The following is a 22,124-nucleotide window of genomic DNA, read 5'->3' as shown; positions in this document are numbered from 1 at the left end:
CCTTCTTTTCATTTTCCCGTCGCTGCTGGTCCTTCATTTTAATCTGGAGAAGCTGAAATTTCAAGAGTTTCCCTATCAGTGGTAGAGTGAATTTCTCTCCGCTGTCCATAATTGCCTTTGCTGCTATTAACACCTATGAAGAAACACAATTAATAGGAAAAGTGGCATTTTATAAGCTTTGGCTCAGTCTGTTGGTGATGAAAGGATGAAATGGTGTTTCAGTTTTGTAATTTTCGTCTTATTGCAAAGGTGCCTCGCTGCTGGCCAAAAGAATTAGAGAAAAATGCCCCATTGCCATAGAGAGGGGGCATTTCTCTTCTACTTTACAGAAATTGGGTTGTCTGAAAATGAACTTCTTTTTCCAATGAGGCACAGAGTGCGTCCCACAATGGTGCTAGACTCAGACTCCCAAAAAAGGGACAGAGGAAAGATATGCCAGGGGTCCCTTTAGGATGACTGATAGGTCAGTTTCGTGCTACAGAAAGTCTATTGTTTGGCGTAGCCAATCGTCTAAACTGTCAAACTTTGACTTGTTACAACAGTATAAATTAAATAGGGTTTTATAATAATGGAAATAGCTATGTTAGCCATCTTTGACTTCTTGGTGACCAAATTCAAATGAAAGATAAAAACTGCTTGACACAGAGGCACCATGGGAATGTTTCTTCCCTGCCCCCTCGCAATTTAATGTTGATCCTGTTGGTATGCAGCCTAATTGGGGTGAAATGAGGTTATTGGGTTTTCTTTGGGTGACGACAGCCACTAGGAACATACAGCTGTATTGTCCAGATGTGTGGCACTGACAGCCTGTTTTATGACTGCGCTTTTTACAGCTTGTTTCCCCTAAATTTCACACAACTCTCTAACATCTGGGCCCTTTTCCTTGGAGCCCTATAACCACTTTATTTACTGCAAAAAAATAAAATCATGTAAAATATACCATAAAAGGTTGTTATGTGTTTCTCTTTATTCACGTTGTCTCCCTAATAAAGCTCACCTCTGCTGGGAGCATTGTCACAAAAGTAATCTGGTCAAAGTATTTTGCGACTTTTGTTTTTAAGCACGCATTAAGATTTATTTATAACCTCGAGATGAATTAGGTGTTACTAAAATGTTCTGACACGTTGCTTTTCTCCCCCCCTTGGAGCAATTACTCCTCGGGGCGCATATGGTGTCAATTTCAGACCCTCTGTCTCAGACAATGACTGCGTACTCGGCATCTCCTCGAGCTGCGTCTTGTCTGAGGTGCATACCAGCTCTTGGTCAGGGCTTTCCTGACCGATCCGGTTCCTGATGACTTTCCACTTTGCCAAAGGAAATAACGGAGAGAAGGGGAGATGGTTATTTTGCTTCTAACTGCGGAAGGCCCTGTGGCTTATCCCAAGCCAAAAATGTAACTGGACCTCTTAGAGACCGTACTGCATCGCAGAAGGGGAAGGGCCAGGGAAAAGAACTCCTTTAAAGCTGCTGTTTCTGAAAACCAAAGGAACAAACCAAGTGTCAGACAGCTTTGCGTGTGTCTAAGCAAACACCCTCCATGGAACAGGGTAGTTTGCTTTTTATGGGAGTTCTGCTCCTGCTACCACGATTTAGGGAAAAGGACATGACGGCTGTGATTTCTGGGAGCAGGAAAGCGTGAGGGTACACGTGCAGAGCCTCACCATTTAATGATGGCCAGATTCAAGAGGGAAGGGAGTCCTAAGGGGACGGACGGTCACACATTTACCATAAAATGAAAGCTGTTCGATGGGGTCCAACCCCAACGGTGGATGTATTTGGTTTGCAATGACATTTTTCAATGCCAGTTCAACAGTGTGCTGACAGTCAGGCTGTTTTGTGACATTTGGTTCAAAATACACAAATTTGGGTTTTAAGAAACTCACAGCAGTCTAGTACGGGGCGTTTCCCGGTAATACAAATATAATGACAGTGTTGAAGGGAAGTCAACACTGGAATGGGTTACCAAAGAGTGGTGTGGAGTCTCTTTTCCTGATGACCTGTGAACACAGGATATTTACCTATGTCTGGGATGGTTTGGGTGAAGCCTGCCTGGCGTCCTGGTGATGGATGGGATGTCTCTGGAATTGCTTTCTAATCCCGTGTCTCTGTGAGTCTATGAATGTTACCTCAGTGTGTTAAAATGTATTCAAAGCACAACAAAATGTCCTGAGAGAAAGGTATTTTTCAGGCCATAAAAGTTATTTCTGGTCCATCTGAAACTGTCTGTACAGAGCTTGTTTTAAAACAAAAATCTGGCACAGCATCAAAATAACCATGATCTCCTACTGTGAAATGGGGAGATTAGGGATGAGAAGTGTCACTGGAATCGCTGAGTACCCGTGTTCTTCTGATGCATGAGCACAAGGTGAGTCAGAGAAGTGGCAGGGCAAGGCAGCATTGAGGAGGGCCTGATGGATGCTCCCTCGTCCCTGAACAGCCCCGGGGAAGCCCACGCAGAAGCAGGCTCCATGCCAGCGAGGCATAGCACTGCATGTGGCACCATGAGCAGGGGCAGAAACCACGCCTGCCTGTCCTTCCCCAGGGCTGCTCAGAGGATACTTGACTCCCACATGTGCCATTTTCCCTGTGTGCTTCCCCCCAAGAGGAATGACAGTGTGAATCCTTGGGATAATTTTTTTTTTTTAAGATTTTATTTATTTATTTGACAGAGAGACAGAGTAGTTAGAGCACAAGTGGGGAGGAGAGGGAGAAGCAGGCTCCCTGGAGCCCGATGTGGGGCTCGATCCCAGGACCCTGGGATCAGGACCTGAGCCAAAGGCAGATGCTTAACCAACTGAGCCACCCAGGTACCTCAATCCTCGGGATAACTCATGAGGACAAAAGTCTCTGCTGAGCTCAAAATCTGAGACTGAAAATTTTTATGGTTTGTGGGTCCCCCCCAGGAAAGGCAGAGAAAGAAAGATGTTTACAAGTTCAATTCTACTGAAAAGTCTTTCTTCTCACAGTCCATGGTTCACAATTCTACCCCAACAGGAGTCAGGGTTTGGTCTCAGATAAAAAGCAATTCCTTAGAGGGCCTTTCTTCGAAGCATGAGTCTTTGAGGGAAGATGAAAAAATTGCATTTAGAAAGAAATGCAGCATTCCAGGAAGACTTTGCTTCCTCACCGTAGTTGGAGTAATTGACATAATGATCAAACCTTCAACCTTCCATCATTGTAAAGGCTACGCGTCCAGTATCTAGTCAAGGGATGTGTGTGTGTGTGTGTGTGTGTGTGTGTGTGTGCTGGGGAGACACACTGACAAGGGTGGAAGGTATTGGGATGATAATGCATACAAGAGAAAATGGGAGCGATGAGTTGGTCAGGGTTGGGGAATAATCAGACAAAAACCGGAGCTTCCAGAACGAGGCAGAAAAACAGTCCTATGTGGGTTAAAACCTGGGTACTCATCAAGCCAAAATACCAAATAAATGAGCCTGGCATGAGCCAGAAACTTAAAAACAAGCCTTATGGGCAAATGAGACTCATTAAAATGGAGTAAAACTGTTGCCAGGCAAGACTGTATGTGTCTCCTGGACATATTCAGGCCAGGCCTTTGGGCCTGCCAGGGCTTGATGTGGGGGGGAGCAGTCCAGGCCAATCTACCATAGGTATTTGGTTCTGGGAAAGCCTGGTGCAAGAGGAAACTTAGTTTGGGAGTGTAGCTGAGGAAAGAAGACACATCTGCATTTTCACATCTGTGAAGATCTTATTTTGAGGGTAGATGCCCTTTGTCTGTTAGAAAATTCGTGATTCTGAGCATACTAAGAAATATAAGCATTTCCCTCTTTATCACTGACCTGACTTAAAGACTTATGTCATATTTACTATCTTATGAGCTGATCCAACAAAAATATATCAAATAAGCCAAATTCTTTCCTTGCCTGGGGATCAGGCCCACCCACAGACACTTGTACCCTCCCTTCCCCTTCTCCAACCCTCCTCTCTGTGCTTCCTCCCACGTTAACAGTAAGCTTGACATCTGCCTGGACAACAGTAAGAAGCGCTTCAAACATTCCCATGGAAACCAAAGGTATGCATGTGTGCAAGTGCTTGCACATACAAACACATAGGCATACATGCATGTGGATGTGTACATGTATATATGACAGATGATAGATAGATAGATAGATAGATAGATAGATAGATAGATAGATATGACTTCATGAGATCTGTGGCCTGGATTCCCCGATGAGTTTACAAGGAGGCATACGGAGCAGCTTTTATCATTGCCTAACTTGGTCATGCTCAATGCAGGTGAGTTCTGAGGAAGGGCAAAGATTTGGGATCTGCATTTCTCCTGCTCGGAGCAGGCCACAGAAGGTGGTGGGAAAAGTGAGGGAAAAGTGTGGCTGTGAGGGGTGGAGGAGGGTGGGGTGATGGGAGAGGAATGAGCAGAGGGAAGACATTCCTCTAGGAACTCCAAGTAGCCACCAGTTTCCCTAAAAAAAAAAAAAAAAACCAAAAACTTTTCATTTCAGGGCCCTTCTTGGGGGTCCATGATGTTTGTTACAGCAGCAGAAATAATGGGTGGGGGTACGACTTCACATCGAACCCATTATCCTTGAGTCAATGACTTAGGGTTGGTTTGGACATGCAGAGGCCCCGGTGAACGGGGGCACAAGGCAGTACCTGGACTCTGTCCAAGCAGCACAGGACTGAGCAAACAGGTTTTTGACACACAGAATATCTAACTCTTGAAGGTCTGTATGTATTCTTTCATTCATTTGGTATCCCATTGTTTCAAGTAGCTCATTTCCTTAATATACGACTAAGTGCAATAGTTCATCATCATTGTAAAAACTGCAAACAGCACCAGAAGGATGTACAATGAAAATGCTTCCTGAACCGGCTCCACTATCCGCTTTCCAGAAGGAAACCCTTGTGTATCCTTAAATAATTTCCTATACATAAAATAAACATACACGTGTATATCCTGTACGTTTTAATACAACCGGGATCTTGCTTTCACCTGGGCGAGTGGCTTGCATTTTTACATAGAAAGTTATAGGACAGCTTTCTGTGCTGACATGTATTGCGTATGTTTGTATTTTTATATTATTTTCATAGTCTCTTATTGTTTGGACATTTGGGCATTTATTTTACCAGTGTCCTAATGATGGACATTTTGGCAATTTCAGGTTTTTTTTCTTCTAGTAAGGGCATTATTTTAAATACTTATGGCTCTTTCCAAATGGAGATTTGAAAAGTTTGTAGCATTTTTGTTCCCACCACCACTCTGTGAAAGAATGTGTTTCTCCACCCCCCTCATTAATGCTGAGTATTCTCCAGCTTTTCTATCTTTGTCAAGAAAAATGCTGAAAGATCTTTCTGTGATGGAAATGTCCTGTGTGCTCTACAAAACAGTAGCCACCAACCACATGTGGTTAATCGAGCACTTGAATATTGCTAGTCTGATAGGAACTGAATTTTTCATTTTATTTTTTCGTTGATTAAAATTTAAATAGCCTCATGTAGCTTAGTGGCTACTGTTATGTGTGATAGCCAAAAGTGGAGGAAAAAAGTATCTCATTTAAAATTATATTTAATTATCCCATCATTCTGTCCCTTTACCCCAAAACTGAAAGGAAAGATATCCTATCTGGCACCATCTTTGCAAATTTTATTCATGTAGGCAATGCTTAAATATAGTTACTAAATGATAACGGTGCACTCAGATTTACACAGTGCTCAGGGTGAAAGGTAATGGAAAGCTATGACTCCCAGGCTAAGGTCTTTGTTTCTGGCCACTCAGGGAGTTTGCCCCAGTAAGGTGAAGATGAACAGGGCTGGCGTGGGGCAAAAATGGGAAAGATAGAGTTTGCTTCTGGCTTCTTTATATTACCCTTTTCTCCTCTGCTGTGTTCCTCCTTCTAAGTACCCGATGCCTTTCTGCCTTCCAAATCCCTCTTGCTACTGAAATAGAAAAGCTTTCACTTGGTAACTCACTTTGAATGAAGCTCATTCATACCAGCAATTTAGCCGTGTTTCAAGATTTGATCCCTTAGTTACAGGATGAAAGGGACTAGAACCTGTGAAATAATTTCAAACAATAAGTAATAGGTGTGGCTGTTCAGAATGTAGGGAGGGAGGTGGCTGTCCTGGCTAACCTGAAAGCTTGCAGTGCCTAAGGCTGGCTTGAAGGTAAATTCGGTTTCTGTGTTCCTGGTGCTGTCTGCTGGGAGGCCTGGAGTGACAGCAGCATTGAGGCCTTGTCCAGTTTTCCAGGCACCCGCCCTTGGGGCTCACTGCTGGAGTTGCTGATAGATTCCAGGACTGGGTCATACAGAGGAAAGGATCTGAAGGGAATGGGAAATCTCCCTGGGATCAGGGTCGGGGGAGCACCAGAGAGGCCGAGTGAGTGAGTGGGTGGGTGGTGGGGCAGAAAAAGAGTAAGGGGGCAGCTGGGTTCTTCCCCGAGGAAGAATAAAGGCAAAGGAAACTGCTCCGGGAGTAAGACCGGGGACTTGTCTGTGTGCGTGTGTGTCTGCGCATGTGTGCCTGTGCGCACACGTGTCTGTGTGCAGGTGTGCGCAAGACCTTGTGTGTTTATGTGCGCAGCTACCTTGGGGATGATTAAGATGGTTAAGACACTCAAGATACTCTGTATCCAAAGACAGTGTCAAAACGGAGATTGTGGAGATTGGAGAATCAATAAAAAAAATACTAACACTTTTGATTGGCACTTTAAAAAGACAGACTGTTGACTATTTACCATTTCTATCTAATTATCCTGCAGAACACGGGGTATTATGTTTGTCGTTAAACACAGGTCAGACTAAAGAAGTATAATTTATTCATCAAAGGGGACCGTGTAACTGTAGGAGCCATCTTCAAAATTTGCTGCTTGGTAGCATCATTATTTGCTTATGCATTCTGTGTTAATCTCATATGTTATATCTGTTTACAACATTAAAAAGTCAGAGGAACTATTGCCCTAGCGTGTGTTTCATGTGAGCATGTGTGTGCATGTATGTGCATGTGCACACGTGTGTGTGTGTGTTTTACAAAACTTCCAATATTTAGATGGGCCTGATTCTGCATATTTGATGAAAAGGATGGATGAACAGAGGCTTTGTAAAGACTGAAAAGGCTCGCTTATTTAGAGATGCCCTCACAGGAAACAATCCTGTGGGGAATTTTAGCTCCTGCGGTACAAGGGCTGAGAGACCAGCCACTGGAAGTTATCATGACTTCCGTGTAGCATAACGAGAAAGCACAGGTGCGCTTGTGTTCCGGTCTTCTCAGACCCCACTGGGCAAGCGACCTAATCCCCCTTAAACCTCAGCTTTTTAATCTACAGCAGGGTTTCTCAACAGTAGCGCCATTGACATTTGGCGCCAGGTAATTCTTTGTTGTGGAGGTTTTCCTGTGCCTTGAAGAATGTTTTGGTGCAACCCAGGCTTCTACCCAGCTGCGACAACCAGAGGTCTCTCCAGACATTGCTAAATGTCCCCTTGGGGACAAAATTGTCCCTGGTTGAGAACCACTGATTTGCAGAAATGAACATAACTAGAATTGAATGAAATGACGCATAAAAAGACAGAGCATGGTGAATGACATATGCACAGTAAACCCTCGCTAATATCAGCTCTTACTGTGATTACGCTTATCTCCAGGGGGAAAAATTGGAATTCGTGAAGGCCTTAAAAGGAATGGGGTGAAGCATGTTTAGGCTGGCAGATAGAAAGTGACCTTAATTTATTACCAGCTGGTGGTAACCTGGCTTCTCCTTTCATTTAACCCTTTCTCTGCTCAGACAGAAACAAATCAAGATCCATGCAGGAAAGGCAGAGATAAAGAGAGAAGGTGTGAAAACATATTTTGTTATGGCGCGGTGTATAATGGCAGGGGGAAAAGGAAGAGGAAGGTTGCTGTTCTTAATTTCTCCTAAAATTCGAGCTGGGGGACTCCTACGAAGAGCGTTCTGCAGTCTCACAGTGCCCCTTTCCTGCTCCCTGGGCTCCCCTCCTCCTCCATTCCTTCCGCATTTACTGAGTGCCCAGCTATATTGCAGTCACTGCATTACCTGATCCTCTACACGTCTGGTCTACCCAATTCACATTCTTTAAGTAATGAATAATTTCCAATGAGACATAATTGGAAAAACAGCTGGAAGCGTAAGGGTTGCAGTGAGAGGAGGCGGTGGAGAGAGAAAAAGAGGAAAGGAAAAGAATGGGAATGACTGAAACATATTTTCTCACTTTGAGCAGAGGAAAAGAAAATAATCAAGCGATATTAAGCTGTCCATACATAGGTTTAAAGGTGACAGGAGAGACAGGCTCCGTATGTACTGCAGTGCCTGTCTAATGCAAATGGAACGTTGTGAAGGTGCTCGGACTACAGCTGGGTGAGAAGTCATTATGATGATAATACCCATAGCAGGTGACTCCCAGATCGTTCTCAGCTGTCCGTCATTAAACTGCTATCCACCTCTCGGTAACGTCAGGGCTGTAAAATAATTCCGGTCATTGGACCCCTTACATCTGTGCTGAAATGAAATAATATTTGGCAGTAACAAGAAGTCACTGAAACTAAATAAACAACCCCTTTCAAAACTACATAAAAGTCGGTAGCATAATAACATTTGACAGGGATTAAGACTTCTTTGGGGCTGTAAGGAAGTTTCAGAAGCAGCAATAACAAATACATGGAAGGTGGAACAGATCTATGCTTTCACGGGACGTAGAATTGGAAACGTGATGGATTTCCCAAAGGAGATGTGCGTTTCGAACATCTAATACGCACGTGTCAAAAGGCGCCGGACTGTATTTCAGAAACGTTTGTTGGGATTACTCTGCCAATGAAGGATAATGCAAAGCTTCCCTCTCTTTATTAAGGAGTGTTTTGGCTTTTGTATTTCTGCAAGACACATAAAGGCACATAGAGCTGCATGTGATAATTTATGGGAGAATGATCGAGAAAGCTCAGATGTGCATTAGCTTTAGGTGTGTATTAGTATCATGTGGATCCATAATCATGATGATCTTTTTTTTTTTTTTTTTTTTTTTGGAGATCAAGACCTTTCCTTAGTCCCCAAATGCTCCCACCCCTCTGAAATCATTCTTGGTTCTTTCAGCTTGTAATGAAAGCTACAACAGAACAATCCTACAACTTTTTTTGAGTCTTTCCTAAGGGGGTTAGCTCTCTTGTACTGGAATTATTGGCATCCAGGGTTGGTCTCCTCTAGGAGCTCAGAGGTCGGGTCCTTATCCTTAGCTAACTCGCCTTTCTAAATTTCCTCATAGAATAGTAGGGACGTAGACACGTAGACATGTAGTTCACTCTAGCCCCACGTCGGTGTGACGATGCTGTCCTCCGAGTTGTTATTTTCAAATGTTATCAGCTACGGTTACAAAGCTGTAGGAATAGACTGTAAGTAGGTTCTCAGTCTAGGTAACGCACAGATGGTCACATAGCACACACTACATACAGGGAAAGGATGGTTCTAACAACCACACTATTTTTTATTTTAATCTAAGGACTGCACTGCTGGTGTTCTAACTCATTTAATTCTTGCCTTTCCTTCCAAGTGGATACTCTTGGTATCCCCATTTTATTGACAAAGAAAGTGAGGCCTGGTGATCACACAGCCAGTAGTAGAGATGGGATTGGAAGTCAGGTGATCTTGTTCCAATCCTGCTCCCCATCACCATATTCTGTGGCCTACAGTCGGGCTTCTCACCCCTTAGCTGGGCTCCTGTCTGGGCCCTCAGCCCCTCCCCAGGCTCCACATCCAATCCTCATCTTGGCTTGAGGGACGAAAGACTTCTTATTTTTGTTTTTAAGATTTTATTTATTTAAGAGAGAGAGAGAGAGAGCAGGGGAGGGGCAGAGGGAGAAGGAGAGAAAGAATGTCAAGCAGACTGCGAACTGAGCACAGAGCCCAATGTGGGGCTTGATCTCACAACCCTGAGTTCGTGACCTGAGCCGAAACCAAGAGTCGGATGCTTAATCGACTGAGCCACACAGGAGCCCCTGGAGGGCTTCTTAGACCAAGATTTTATGTTTAAATGCTCTTGACACTCTTACTAGTTTGGCTCTAACCTGGTTTCTCCACTCTGAATAGCTGAGTTGTGTGTGTGTGTGTGTGTGTGTGTGTGTGTGTGTGTGTGTGTTTCCTGACACCTAGTGGGGACCTGAGACTCAGAACTCTGGGTCTTAATGGCTCTGAAGGGGGGCAGAATACACAACCTCTAAATATGCCACTTTGGCATAAGGATTATTTTGAGCTAAAAGCACTTAAAAAAACAGTAGGCCCAAGAAGGGCCTTCCGATCTCCCCTTTTCTTAAGGAAAACAGGAGATAAAAACTTCCCTGTGAAAGATGCCCTCCCCATACCAGAGGAAATTAAACACTATCATCATCAAAGGATAAGAAGTTGAGACAGAGAAGTCTATACAAACAGGCCTTGTTAACATGCTTTTTACTTTCCTTTAGCCTTCCCATAGAGTTTGCCTGCTTTTCCACGTTGCCTCTCTGTTCAACTTAATGTGAAGGCCTGTAGGGTTTGCCGTTTTTTTGAGGATCTTCATTTCCTTATGAGGGCTCTCTCATCACATAAAACTTATGTCAGTGTGTATGTTTTTTCTTCTGTTCATCTGTACAACTCCAATCTAATTGTCAGGCCCAGCTAAAACGAACTCCACGAGGGTAAAAGTTGACAGTTACCTTTCTTATGGCTCCCTCTGTGTCTTGTCCCAGGGTCTGAATACTAACTTAGAAATGGAGAAACTCAGGCTGGCAGCCACCTCTGTTTCCTAGCTTCCTCCTCCTTAAATCCTAAGTCATTCTCCTAAAATCCTGCCTCAGTCTGAGTCTGTACCTGAGACCCTGCTAGTCATCGACAGACCTAGCTCTCTAAATATGGCTGCTCCCTGCACTTCCTGCCTCCACACACCAGAGCATTAGACGCACCATCACTATTTGGCTTGGGTACCACATTCCCCTCCCACACTGGAGGTTCTGGGTGCCCACCCATCATCCTTGCTTTCTTCCTCGGAGACTCTGACTTTGTTACAGGCATTCGCCCCTCTCCTACTTGGCTCATGTGCCTCAGAGCAACCATGGCTCCATGGGTGGACCTGTTTGTACAGGATCCTAGCCCCTGCCCCCTGCCCCCCATCCAGGGTTGGTTCAGGATGAGCGCATGATCTAGTTCAGGCCAGTGGGATGGAGGAGTGGTAATCTGGGGCTGCTTCACCTGTCATGAAAAGGTGTGAAGAAGCGTTTCTGCCGCTATGTCACCTCCGTCAGCCACCTCACAGATAAAGGAAGGGTCGGAGCATTGAGGAAGTGGGGCTGGAGCCGTGGCCCATGCTTAGCCTGAGCCTTGCCTAGGCTTCCAGTTATACAAGCCAGTACATTCTCTTTGGCTGAGGCCAGTTTTAGTTTTACTTGCTCAACTTAGAAGGTAGAAGTAGGGTGACCAAGTTGATATTGATATGGTGAGATTCATACTTTCTAATAAATGGAGATCTTTAAACCCCCCCACCCCACACAAGACAGAGATAATCCAGGTGTGTTCCCCAGATCAGCAGTACCAGCATCCCCTGGGGACCCGCTGGGATATGCGGATTCACGGATTCCACGTCAGAGGATCCAACGGTGTCTCAACAAGCTCTCCGGTGATTCAGATGTACTTTCGGTTTGGGAGCCACTGCCTCACACCTGGTTTCTTTTGTGGCCTTTTATGCTAGTGTACTGAACCCACATGTGGTCGGTTTCACCCTAGAATCCCTGGCTCACTCTCAGTTATTGCCTCACTTGTTTTTTTTTTTTTTTTTTTTAATATAGAGTCACCATGTTGCCCATTTCAGAAGACAGCCTGCAGTGGGGTTTCTGCTAATGTCCTGCCGGGTGAAGAATGTTTTCAATATGTCAGCACTCTCTGCTTTTTCCCAGGGTACTTTGTTCCTCCACCATTATGGGAAAGTTGTAGTGTTTCTCTAGCTTGATTGTGGGCGGTGTTCTTCAGGGATGGTGTTGCCCCTTAGCTTTCAATTGATCCCAAACCTGTCCCACAGAGAGGGCTTGTTTCTCAGTTTCCCTATTCCTTCCTCATCTCCTTGACTCGTTAGTTAGAGAGGAGGCATAGAGAATAAGGGTGGTCCATATTCTCCTGGCTGGTCACTGGCAGCGCCCTTTATCAGCAGATGGATGCCACATCGTTCCCCATAAGTGTTTCTCTGGTGTCCCCTGTGGACCGCCTGCCCCAGAATCCCTGGGACCCTCATTAAAGATACAAGTGGTCCAGGATCAACCCCTAAAACTACCAAATCAGCCTCTGGAGGTGAGGGCCTGAGAGTATGAAATTATAACAAGCATTCTTGGGATTCTTTAATACCCTGGAGTTTAAGAACTAGGACAAAGGCTATTTATATATTAATACTAGAACGGCCAACAGAGGAGTGCCCCCAGGGTGTGGTACTTTCAGAGCTAAAATGAAAAGTCCCTGGCAGGCAGGATGGTTGGTCAGCCTGAGAAAGCAAGTTCAAGGTGAGCCATCCTGAGACTATCTGCTACAGCGTTAGCGGGTCATGAGTCTGGCTTTCTCCTTCAATCTGCTTTCCCGTGCTAACTCATCAACCGATGGCCTTCTCCAAGCCTCATGTTCACCCCAAATCTTGAATCAGTCTATCTGAGGCAGCAAAGGTATTGACTTCCCCTTCTGGCAGTATCATTTGACATGATTATTCATCTCCGAGTCAGATCCTGTAACCTAACCACAAATATTCACAGGGCACTGGGATGTAGTAACTTGCCCACAGGTACTGGGGTTAAATGGTGGTACTGATGGTTAAACACAGCACCTTCTGATCAGAGTGATATCTGCTTCTAACTTCTAGAATTGGCTAGTATTTTCTCCAGTGAACTCCAGAAGAGTCTGAAATGCAACACCAAGGAGTTATGAGCCAGACTGACAGTTTAGACACTCCGTTAACATTTTTATTCCTTAGGCTCAGACTCTGAACCCTACGCTCCTATGCCGGGTGAAGGTTTTGCTCCAAATGCTCTCAGTAGCTCCAGGTCACTTCCTCGATCTGAACCTACCTCGTGTTGCTAGCACTCCTTGCCAGCACACTGTCTTCTTGGGTGTCCACCAAATACGCATCAGAGCCTTCTCGCACACAGCCTTCTCCTGCTCGGGAGGCTCTTCCTCGGATAGCCACATAACTCCGTCACCTCCCTCAGGTTTTTATTCAGATGTTTCCTTCTCAATTTTACGCACTCTGACCACCATATTTAAATGAGAAACCTGCCCTCTACTGACCACGCTTCCAACACTCTGTGCTTTTTTTTCTCCATAGCATTTATTACTATCTAATATAATACATACTTTATCTTCTCTATTATTTCCCCTTGATGTAAGGGCATCAATTTTTATCTATTCTCCCCCCCACTGATCTGAATTCAAAGCCCAGAACATAATAAACACTTAGTAAATAATTACTGGACCAATTAAATCAGATGGCCATTGTGACCCGTGTTTTATAATGCTTAATCGCAAATTTCACCACTCTCTGGAGCCCTTACTGTCATGATTCATCCATGCTTGGATTTTCCTGTTGGCCTGGATCATATCTGACTTAACCGGGGCCTTCTGGCCGGTGTACTATCAATGCTGTTTACCCTTCCTCAGAGACTCGTTCTAGAGACAGATTGTTCTTGTGGTGCAATCCTGGTGATGTTCCTTTTTTCACCATCCAACTGTTGAGATGAAGCCATTCTTGGTTATGAGTTAATTAACTTGGCTCACACTTTAAGGTTCCATCTTGTCATTCATTCATCTGACATTTTACAGAGCACCCACTACATTCCCCATACTGGAGACCTAGAGACAAAAGCTGTAGCCTCTGCCTATAATGGGCTCTCTGTCAGGATGTGGAGGCTGACCACAGGGTGCATAGAGCATGTCCTATGGTATCCTGCTCCCTGCCCAGTGATGGAGGTGAGCGAGGTGTGGTGGCCATGGGAGGGCACCTCCTCCAAACACGTGTTTAATGACAAACATAATACCTTGTGTTCTGCAGGCAGCAAAAGTTTCCTGCAGGTGTCACTCCTGAGGGAGTCTTGAAGGATCCGTGGGAGTGACTGTGATTGAGGCTCGGTGGTGCGTGATGGCAGGAAGGGTGTGATCCCAGGCAAAAGGACTGCGGCCAGAGAAAGAGGCATATTCAGGAAACTAGAAAGTGGCTGGGGCTGGGATGGTACAGGTGACTGGAGGACAGAAGTGGCATAGGGTCATGGAATGGGAAGGGGCCGAGGGAAAGCTGACATTGGAGAGGCCACGAGGGGTGAGGACAACAGGGGCTTGAATGACATATTAAAGGAATTTGGATTTTATCCTGAAAGTAATGAGATACAGAGAGTTTTAAGCAGGTGAGAGACATGATCAGATGTATAGAGGTCTCCTTGTGAGTCTTGGCATTTTATCTTCAGTGCCTTCTCATATGGAGCAAAACGCAGGCTTTATGGGAGGTCCCGATAACCCATGGCAAACTTCAAAATGCTCAAATGTGTATCTCAGAGTTTACATTCTGTACCTTTTCCCTCCAGCTTTGATTGTCACATGCTCCTAGCGCTTGAGGGATATATGTTTATCAGAGGTATTCTAATTTGCCCAGAAGCTATAGACAAAGCTGTGGTTAGACAGGCAGCACGATTGACCTTGAAGAGCAGGGAAATGAGCAAAGCCTGAACGCCTTCTGGCCCTCCTCAGATCAGTTACTTTGGCAAAACCCAATAGGTTGGCCTTTGGATATCTTGACCTTTGGGTATTTACAAAGGCAGGGGCCTCTGATGGCATATTCCTCTGTTCCTCCAGCTCCCAGAACAGCACTGGCACAAGTGCTCAAAATGAAAGAAAGAATGAAGAGGATGAATGAAGCACTGAGCAGTGGAGAACGTAAGGAGGAGTGAGAATAAGTGGAGCCGCAGTCCGGGTCCAGGCGGATGGTGAGGGGCATCCACAGTAAGATGGAGAGCTCCTTGTGGAGGAGGAAGGTCCCATTCCTGGCCCTCCGGGCAGCACGTGGACACAGGGAGATTGATTTCTCCAAGTGCAGGCTCAGAAGTGCCTGGGTGCTAGCACGGTGTGTCCTTGGACTTGGCCTGTGACACCCCTGATCGCCATGACCACAGCCGGGATCTGGAACTGGCCTTTTTAATGAACTCGCCAGGTGATTTTGAGGCATGCCACGTTGAGCACCACTGACATAAGGAGACAAGAAGAGGATGGAAATCGGATTGGCTCACACCAAAGAGTGTCCTCAGTCAACTCTTCCCAGACTTCTTATCTGAGATCACTCTCCCCGGGTCCCAGGGTCCTGGTCCTCAGTCTAATTCTCGTGGAGGCCCCTCCTGTGCCTTTATTAGCAGTGTCGTGCATGTGTCCTTCTCCTGCGGTGCACCGTTGACTTTGCGCGGGGTTTGGGTGATGGCTCTCCCTTTCATCCCGCACAGCACCTAAAATCTGTTTGGAAATCACTTAAAGCAAACATTCCCTATTCTGAACTCAGACAATAGAGGGTCCCCTCCCATTATCAGAAGAAATCTGAACATGGAATTACATAATCATTTCACTTTAATGAATTCCATACTCCCAAAATACAGCCAATAAACATGCAATTAAATGTTCAACCTTACAACTTTTGCTTATCGAATTGACCAAGAAAAAAAATGCAGTGTTGAAGAGGGTGTGGCTAAATTGGAACTGTTAGAAGGAATGTAAATTGGCACAAATTGTCTTGAATGCATTTTGACAATATGTGTCAAGAGCTTTAAAAAGACATATATTTTGACTCAGTAATTCCACTTCTTGAAATTTTTCATAAGGAAACAATCAGGGTCATAACTGTTGGTAAACAGTCTAAATTTAGCAAAGGGGGGAGTGGTTAAATGAGTTATTGAATAGAGATATGCTTTCTATTATCTAGACACTGAATACGGATTTAGAAAGAGGCTACTGTCATAATATGTGACATATATATAAAGCATATATAAGATCGTTTCCATTTTTAAAAAGAAGCACACATCTCTGAATGATTGAATATTCCATAGACACTTCTGACTTCCAGTACTTCTTCCCTACTGCTATATGGACTATGCCTTTCCTACATCCTCCAAATTTTCTACAATTAAAGTGTATTGCTTTTAAGATAAAACAGCTAATAAATTATATACAGGATGTAAATGCTAAACAGCCCCCTCCCACGGAATGCTCCTTCCCATACACTGATGCCAACATTTCTACCTGTCATACTGCTTCTCACTTCAGAACCCTTCAGTGGCCCCCACACCTTCGAGATAAACTGTACACTTTTCTGCAGGGCATGCCAAGCCCTTTATGGCCTGGCCTTGACGTACCTGTCCAGTCTCACTCCTGGCTGCTCCTTCCACATCATTTATAATTCCTTGGTCATGCTATGCCATCTAGGTCTGCATGATTTTGAATGAGCTGATTCCTTTGCCTAGAATTCTCTTTTGTTACTTTTTAAAGTCCCCATTCAGCTCTCAAGGTTTTTTTTTTCCTAAAGCCTTTCCCTCAAAACTTCAGGAAGCTTTAGTCATTGTTCTGTGCATTCATTATACCTTTTAAAACTTCTTTGTTATCATACAGTAATAGAATTGTTCATTTCTGTATCTGTTCTCCAGGCTGAAGGCTGGAATTAACTTTGTGATTGGCGTGTGGTAAACAGCCAATAAAGTGAGTGCTGAATGAAAGAATCAGCATGCAAATCACACAGACCTTCGTAAACATTGTGCAAGTTGTGCCTTGTAAAAGGGCGCCCTGCCATGGGTGAGTGTGGGCTAACACCCAGCCAGACCTCCTCTCACCAAGCCAGTGCGCTCAGACTCGGAAAGCAAATGGTGCTATGCTGCTAATTAATTAATTAATTAAATTAAAAAAAAAGAGATTTATTTATTTATTTTAGAAAGAGAGAGAGGGAGAGAGAGAAAGAGAGTGAGGACAAGTGGGAGTGGGAAGGGCAGAGGGAGAGAGAATTTCAAACAAACTCCACACTCAGCGGATCCCAAATGGGGGCTCGATCTCACCACTCTGAAGTCATAGACTGCCGAATGATTAACCAACTGTGCCAGCCAGGCGCCATGTAATATGTTTGTATTGTTATACATTGCTCTCTCTTTCTCTGTGTACACACACACACACACACACACACACACACACACACACAATGTACATGGAGTAAATGCTCACTTTTTTTTTAACTGCTAGGATACGTGATCACAATGGTTTAGGATTGCTAGCCCAGAGCACTGGGGTTTTAGTGATGAGTAACACATGGCTTCTAATGCTCATACCATTCACCACGGAGTAGGGGGAGTCACAGACAAACAAACAACTGCAATATAACAGAGCAAGATGAATTTTGCCTGGGAGAATCCGAGAAGATTTCATGTAAGAGATGGCATCCGAACAGGGTTATTTGGCTGATAAATGGAAACATCGAAGTCTAAACTGTACATAATTCTCTTCAACTCAGTGCACTTTGCAATTAGCAGCGAAGGAGTATAAAGTGAATTGAGTGTTGTAAATGACGGGAAAGGGATGAGCCAGAGTTAGTTCAAAACTGAAAAGAAATGGAGCCATGCGTGTTCTGTTATGGAGCCGGGTAGAAATCCTGGATTTCACAGTCGCGTCACAATGCCAGATCAGACTCTACCCCACTTTCTATCTATTCTCAAAATACCCCTGAATCCCAAGGACTTCTAGAGAAAATCCTAAATTAATTTCCACCAATTCATGTTTCTATTTTCCATATCTAATTTGGCTTATTGTTGCATTTTACGACTCTGTGCACAGCGGTCAGTTCTCTAATCAGGGGATGTTTGTTGCCTGGGGGATGATGTGAATGACTGATAAAACCTGTTTTCTGAGGCCAATAGTGTGCCTGCAGAAGCCTGCGTTCGGCCCAGTTCTTTTAGAAACTTCAAGACAAGGGGAAACATTTCCTTAGTAATCACACTAGAAAAACCTCCCGGAACTTGCTTTTTTGCTTAGTGGGTTACACGTAACCCTCAGCTCCTTGACAGTAGGGACTGTATCTCCAGGAAGTAACAGAGTGAACCTTGAGTTTGGAGTCAGAATGTCTGGGTTCTGACATGGGGCTCTGCCATGACTAGCTGCTGGCCGTGGAGCAAATCACTTAACATCTTTGAGACTCTCCGCATTTGCCACCTGAGAATAGTAAGACGTACAAGGCTGTGGTTGGGATCGGATTTGACATTGGGTGTGAAAGTATTTTGCACTCAAAAAGGCATTTTCCGAATGTGAGCCATGGATATGACTCTTGTTTTCCTTAAGGGTCCCAGCGAAGAGCATCGCCCGCAAGAGAAAATGTCATCTTCCGAACAGTGGTTCAAAAACGACCGGCTGCCTGACCCATGAATGTGGAAGAGGTTTAGTTCCAACAAGCTCACTCATGATCAGGCAGAAATTGCTTCTGGTGACGGTGACTTGCACCATTATCCGCAACATGGACCTTGCTGACCCCTTCCCCTCCTCTCCTTGTACAAAGGGCATTCCCCCAAGGTCCAGCTTTTATCTCCGCTAAATAAAGGCGTGCCGATAGGGTAATGGCTGCAATGGGTTAACATTCTGAAAATGCAGTTTCATTTCATTTAAACCAGGGTTTTATGGACACTGTGCTTGAACTCAACAGGCGGCTGTGAGGGCTATTTTTGGACAGGCAGGACTTCCAGCACCTCTTAAATCACATCACACGGCAATTTGCCTACTCCACCTACACACAGGGCGGGCCTGAGTACATAAAACAGGACGCTGGCCATGGGTGAGACGAAAAACTCTTTCCCTCATCTGATGACTAATATTTGTCTCTGCTTTCAGAAAGGGAAAGCACCATACACAGACCTTACCAATGCAATACATTTTCCTTTGCTTGCTCCAAAAAAGGGGGAAAAGAAGTGTGTGTGTGTGTGTGTGTGTGTGTGTGTGTGTGTGTGTGTGTATTCCTCCAATGATTGCGGAATCCTGAAATGAACTTCTATAGGAAACCTCTGACAATCTTCTGCGGACGGTTTTGCACAGGGAATTGAAACAAGTTGGCAGGAAGAAGAATTCTTTCTGTGTAATTCAAAGCAGACATTTTACTGGGGGAAAAGCAAATCAGAAATTTGCTGTCAGTCCTTGAAATTTTATTAGTTACAAAAAGTAATATATTAGCCCTTTGCATTAAGTCCAGATAGGCTCTGTCCTTTTCTTTTTCTCAGTGATAGTCCTAAAATGAATCTTTGAGAATGCAATATAAGACTAGCTCCTCATAAAGGGTGTAGGACCCCGCAGTGGTCACATGTCCCGTGTTATTAGACCCTGCTCTGCTTCTCTGTAGCTCCAGAGACAAATAAAAGGATAATATCATAAAACTTGGAATAACTAAAATAATTAGCTCTTCCTTCTCACTAATAGGATAATATAATTAAAGATTTCTTGATGAATGAGTGAGGCCAGAGTGAGTTTGTCTTTTCCACATAAATTTTAATAAAGGCTAATTAGGATAATGATAAACTTATTAGTTTGGGAGGGTCTGGGGTTGTACAGGACACTATGTTGGGCATTCTTTTTTTTTTTTTTTTTTTTTTTTTTTTTTTTTTTTTTGGTCTTGCTCACCAGCGGAGTTCTGTAGATTTCAAATGGTTATGCACATTACAATGCAAATAAGTATGAAGTTGAAATACGAAATTTTAAAGGCAGGGGTTTGTTGAATAATTTCACTTTTCCTTGGTAAGAATTTTTGTAGGATTGTTTTCCTATGTTTCAACATACTAAATTTGTAATTACATACATTTTATACATTTCTTGAAGCAATGTAGAGGCCATATTTTAGCTAGCTTACATTTTCTTGCTCCTTAACAAGGTTTGAGGGTTGTTTTGGGCCAATCAAGTTTGTGAAATAGAAGAATTGATGCATTTTTAATATAAAAATATCCATTTGAAATACATTCATTCAAATTAATATTCATTGAGTATTTAATATGCACGTAGCTTTTCTATAAATATAAATGAATTTCTGATAGTCAATTCTTTCACCTCGAGTTTGGCATTTCTTCTTCCTTTCTTTGCAACCAAAGATCGAGGAAAGAGAATTTCGGAAAGAGAAGTTGTATTAAAAACATGTAGAAGCATGAAAATTGTTACCATACTTCAATTCCAGCAATATTTTCTCTCCCTCCAAGGAAGCAGGCTTTCTGTATGTTTGCTGTATCTCTGACTGTTTTGGTGTGTCCTGCCCTCCCGCTCTCCTCTTTCCAACATACCCTGTCTGGGGACCATTGCCCTTTCTGCTGGAAGTTGTGAACAATAAGTGAGGTCAGCCGCAGGACTCAATGAAGAGCAGACTCAGTTGTAACCGGGGATTAAATCTATAACTCTTCCATCAGACTTGCTGCAAGGTATTAAAATGAAATAGCAGGAAACAAATACATTGTTTACAAAATTATCCACTAAGAGCTCGTAAGGTCAGAGCCGGGGTTCAATTCGATCCTGTGCCCATCATCCAGCATACAACAGAAACTCAGTCAACATCTGCTGAGTAAGGAGAGGGCTAGGATGAGGATCTGCTATATCCATTAGTACACGGTTATGTGAGAGCCTGAGAGAGACGAAAATTCAGGAGGAAGAGGGGTGGATTGAGAGGACTCTGGGCTGTGGTTTTGCAAACATTTTTGGACCTGTATTTATAGCGAACAAATATTTACCTCACAGATCACACACATACAAATACAGCTGCAGCCAACTAAACATCCTCGTTAACCACAGGGTTATCAGCCGCAGTTAGGAAACCACTATGTAGGACACGGAGCCCATTAAGGTAAGACGGAAGGGACTGGAACTGCTAGTACCTGGGAAGTGCCGCCGAGCCACTATTGCTGAAGTGGTCTGTGCTTTACTCTCTGCTGTCTCTACCAGGGACCCTCACTAGCCCTGCGTTAATAAGCCAGGTCTTTTAGGCAACAAGCACCTCTTCCATGCTTACTATGCACCAACACTGAGGCAGGAATGTGAGGGCACGAAAAAGGAAAAAGACTAAAATATCTAATTTCCTCTTTGATATCTCCTCTTAGCTGTCTCTCATACATATCAGAATTGCCCCATTCCAAACCGTACTTTTAAAATTTCCCCAAATTTAAACTCCTATTTTCTCTATATCAGAAGATCTTTTTCGCTCAGTTTCTCATGCCACTTTGGAGTCTCTTCTGATGCCTACTTCTCCCCCAGCTCTCACATCTCACATTGGCACCATTCTGCTGATGTGCAGAATAGACTTTAATCTGTCTGCACTCTCCGTCTCTCCCTGGATACTCCTAGGGCCTCCTAACTGCTCTGCTCACTCCCATGTTTGCCTCCTGCCCTATCCCTATTTGGGCTTCACTCAACAGCATGAAAACATTTTAAAAAAGAACTCAGATGGTGTCACTCTCCCCCTTTAAAGGGTTTTATGGCTTCCCATTTCCTATGAAGTAAAAATGCAAACTCTTTCTTAACAAGGACCCACTTTGTAGGTCTGGCTTCTGCCCCTCTCCACCTCAATTTCTGTGTTCCAGGCTTGGTAGCCTCTTGTTCCTCTAACAAGCCGACATCTTTCCTCTCCTGCCTCACGTTCTTTGCACCTGCTGTTCCCTCTGCCTGAATATTCTCCCCTCCTCTTTTTAGTTGGCTCCTTTTTTGTCATCCAGCTCATCTCCATTCAGTCTAAAGCATTCTCTCTGATCTAAAGCAATTATCCCAATTCATAATTATGTACATATTTGTTTGCTTGTTTGAGCTTTGCATAATGCCTGACTTCCCTATTCAGATATAAACTCTGCGAGGGCAGGGAATGATATCTGTTTTATTCACCAAAATAAACTCAGTCATAGATTTGGTATATAGTAGACACTCAAATATTTGTGGGATGCATGAAAACAAAGCATTTTCTAAACCTTAGTCATTGAGCATCCCTTGATGAGTTAGCCAAAGCTGTGTACCAGCTGTACTATGCAGGTAATATTTTTCTCTAAGCCTAGGATAAAGCAAGTTAAACAAATAATTTGGCTCTATCTTGAGCCACAAAGTTGGGGACATTGCAAATTAGTATTCTGTT

The 22,124-nt window shown here is 43.9% G+C and overlaps 1 protein-coding gene across 1 annotated transcript in view; it reads right to left on the bottom strand.

The window, feature by feature from the left end:
* SPAG17 (sperm associated antigen 17) overlaps positions 1 to 22,124 on the bottom strand; it is a 214,253-nt gene that overhangs the window by 146,638 nt on the left and 45,491 nt on the right. The window contains exon 4 of the mRNA XM_008706365.2: positions 2 to 133. Within this exon, the coding sequence (XP_008704587.2) occupies positions 2 to 133 (132 nt within the window). The remainder of the gene's footprint in view (position 1; positions 134 to 22,124) is intronic.

Source organism: Ursus maritimus, unplaced genomic scaffold, assembly GCF_017311325.1.
Source record: "Ursus maritimus isolate PB19 unplaced genomic scaffold, ASM1731132v1 scaffold_12, whole genome shotgun sequence".
NCBI classification, from domain to species: domain Eukaryota; kingdom Metazoa; phylum Chordata; class Mammalia; order Carnivora; family Ursidae; genus Ursus; species Ursus maritimus.
Note: the sequence above shows the minus strand (reverse complement) of the source record. Positions and strands in the feature narration are given on the sequence as shown.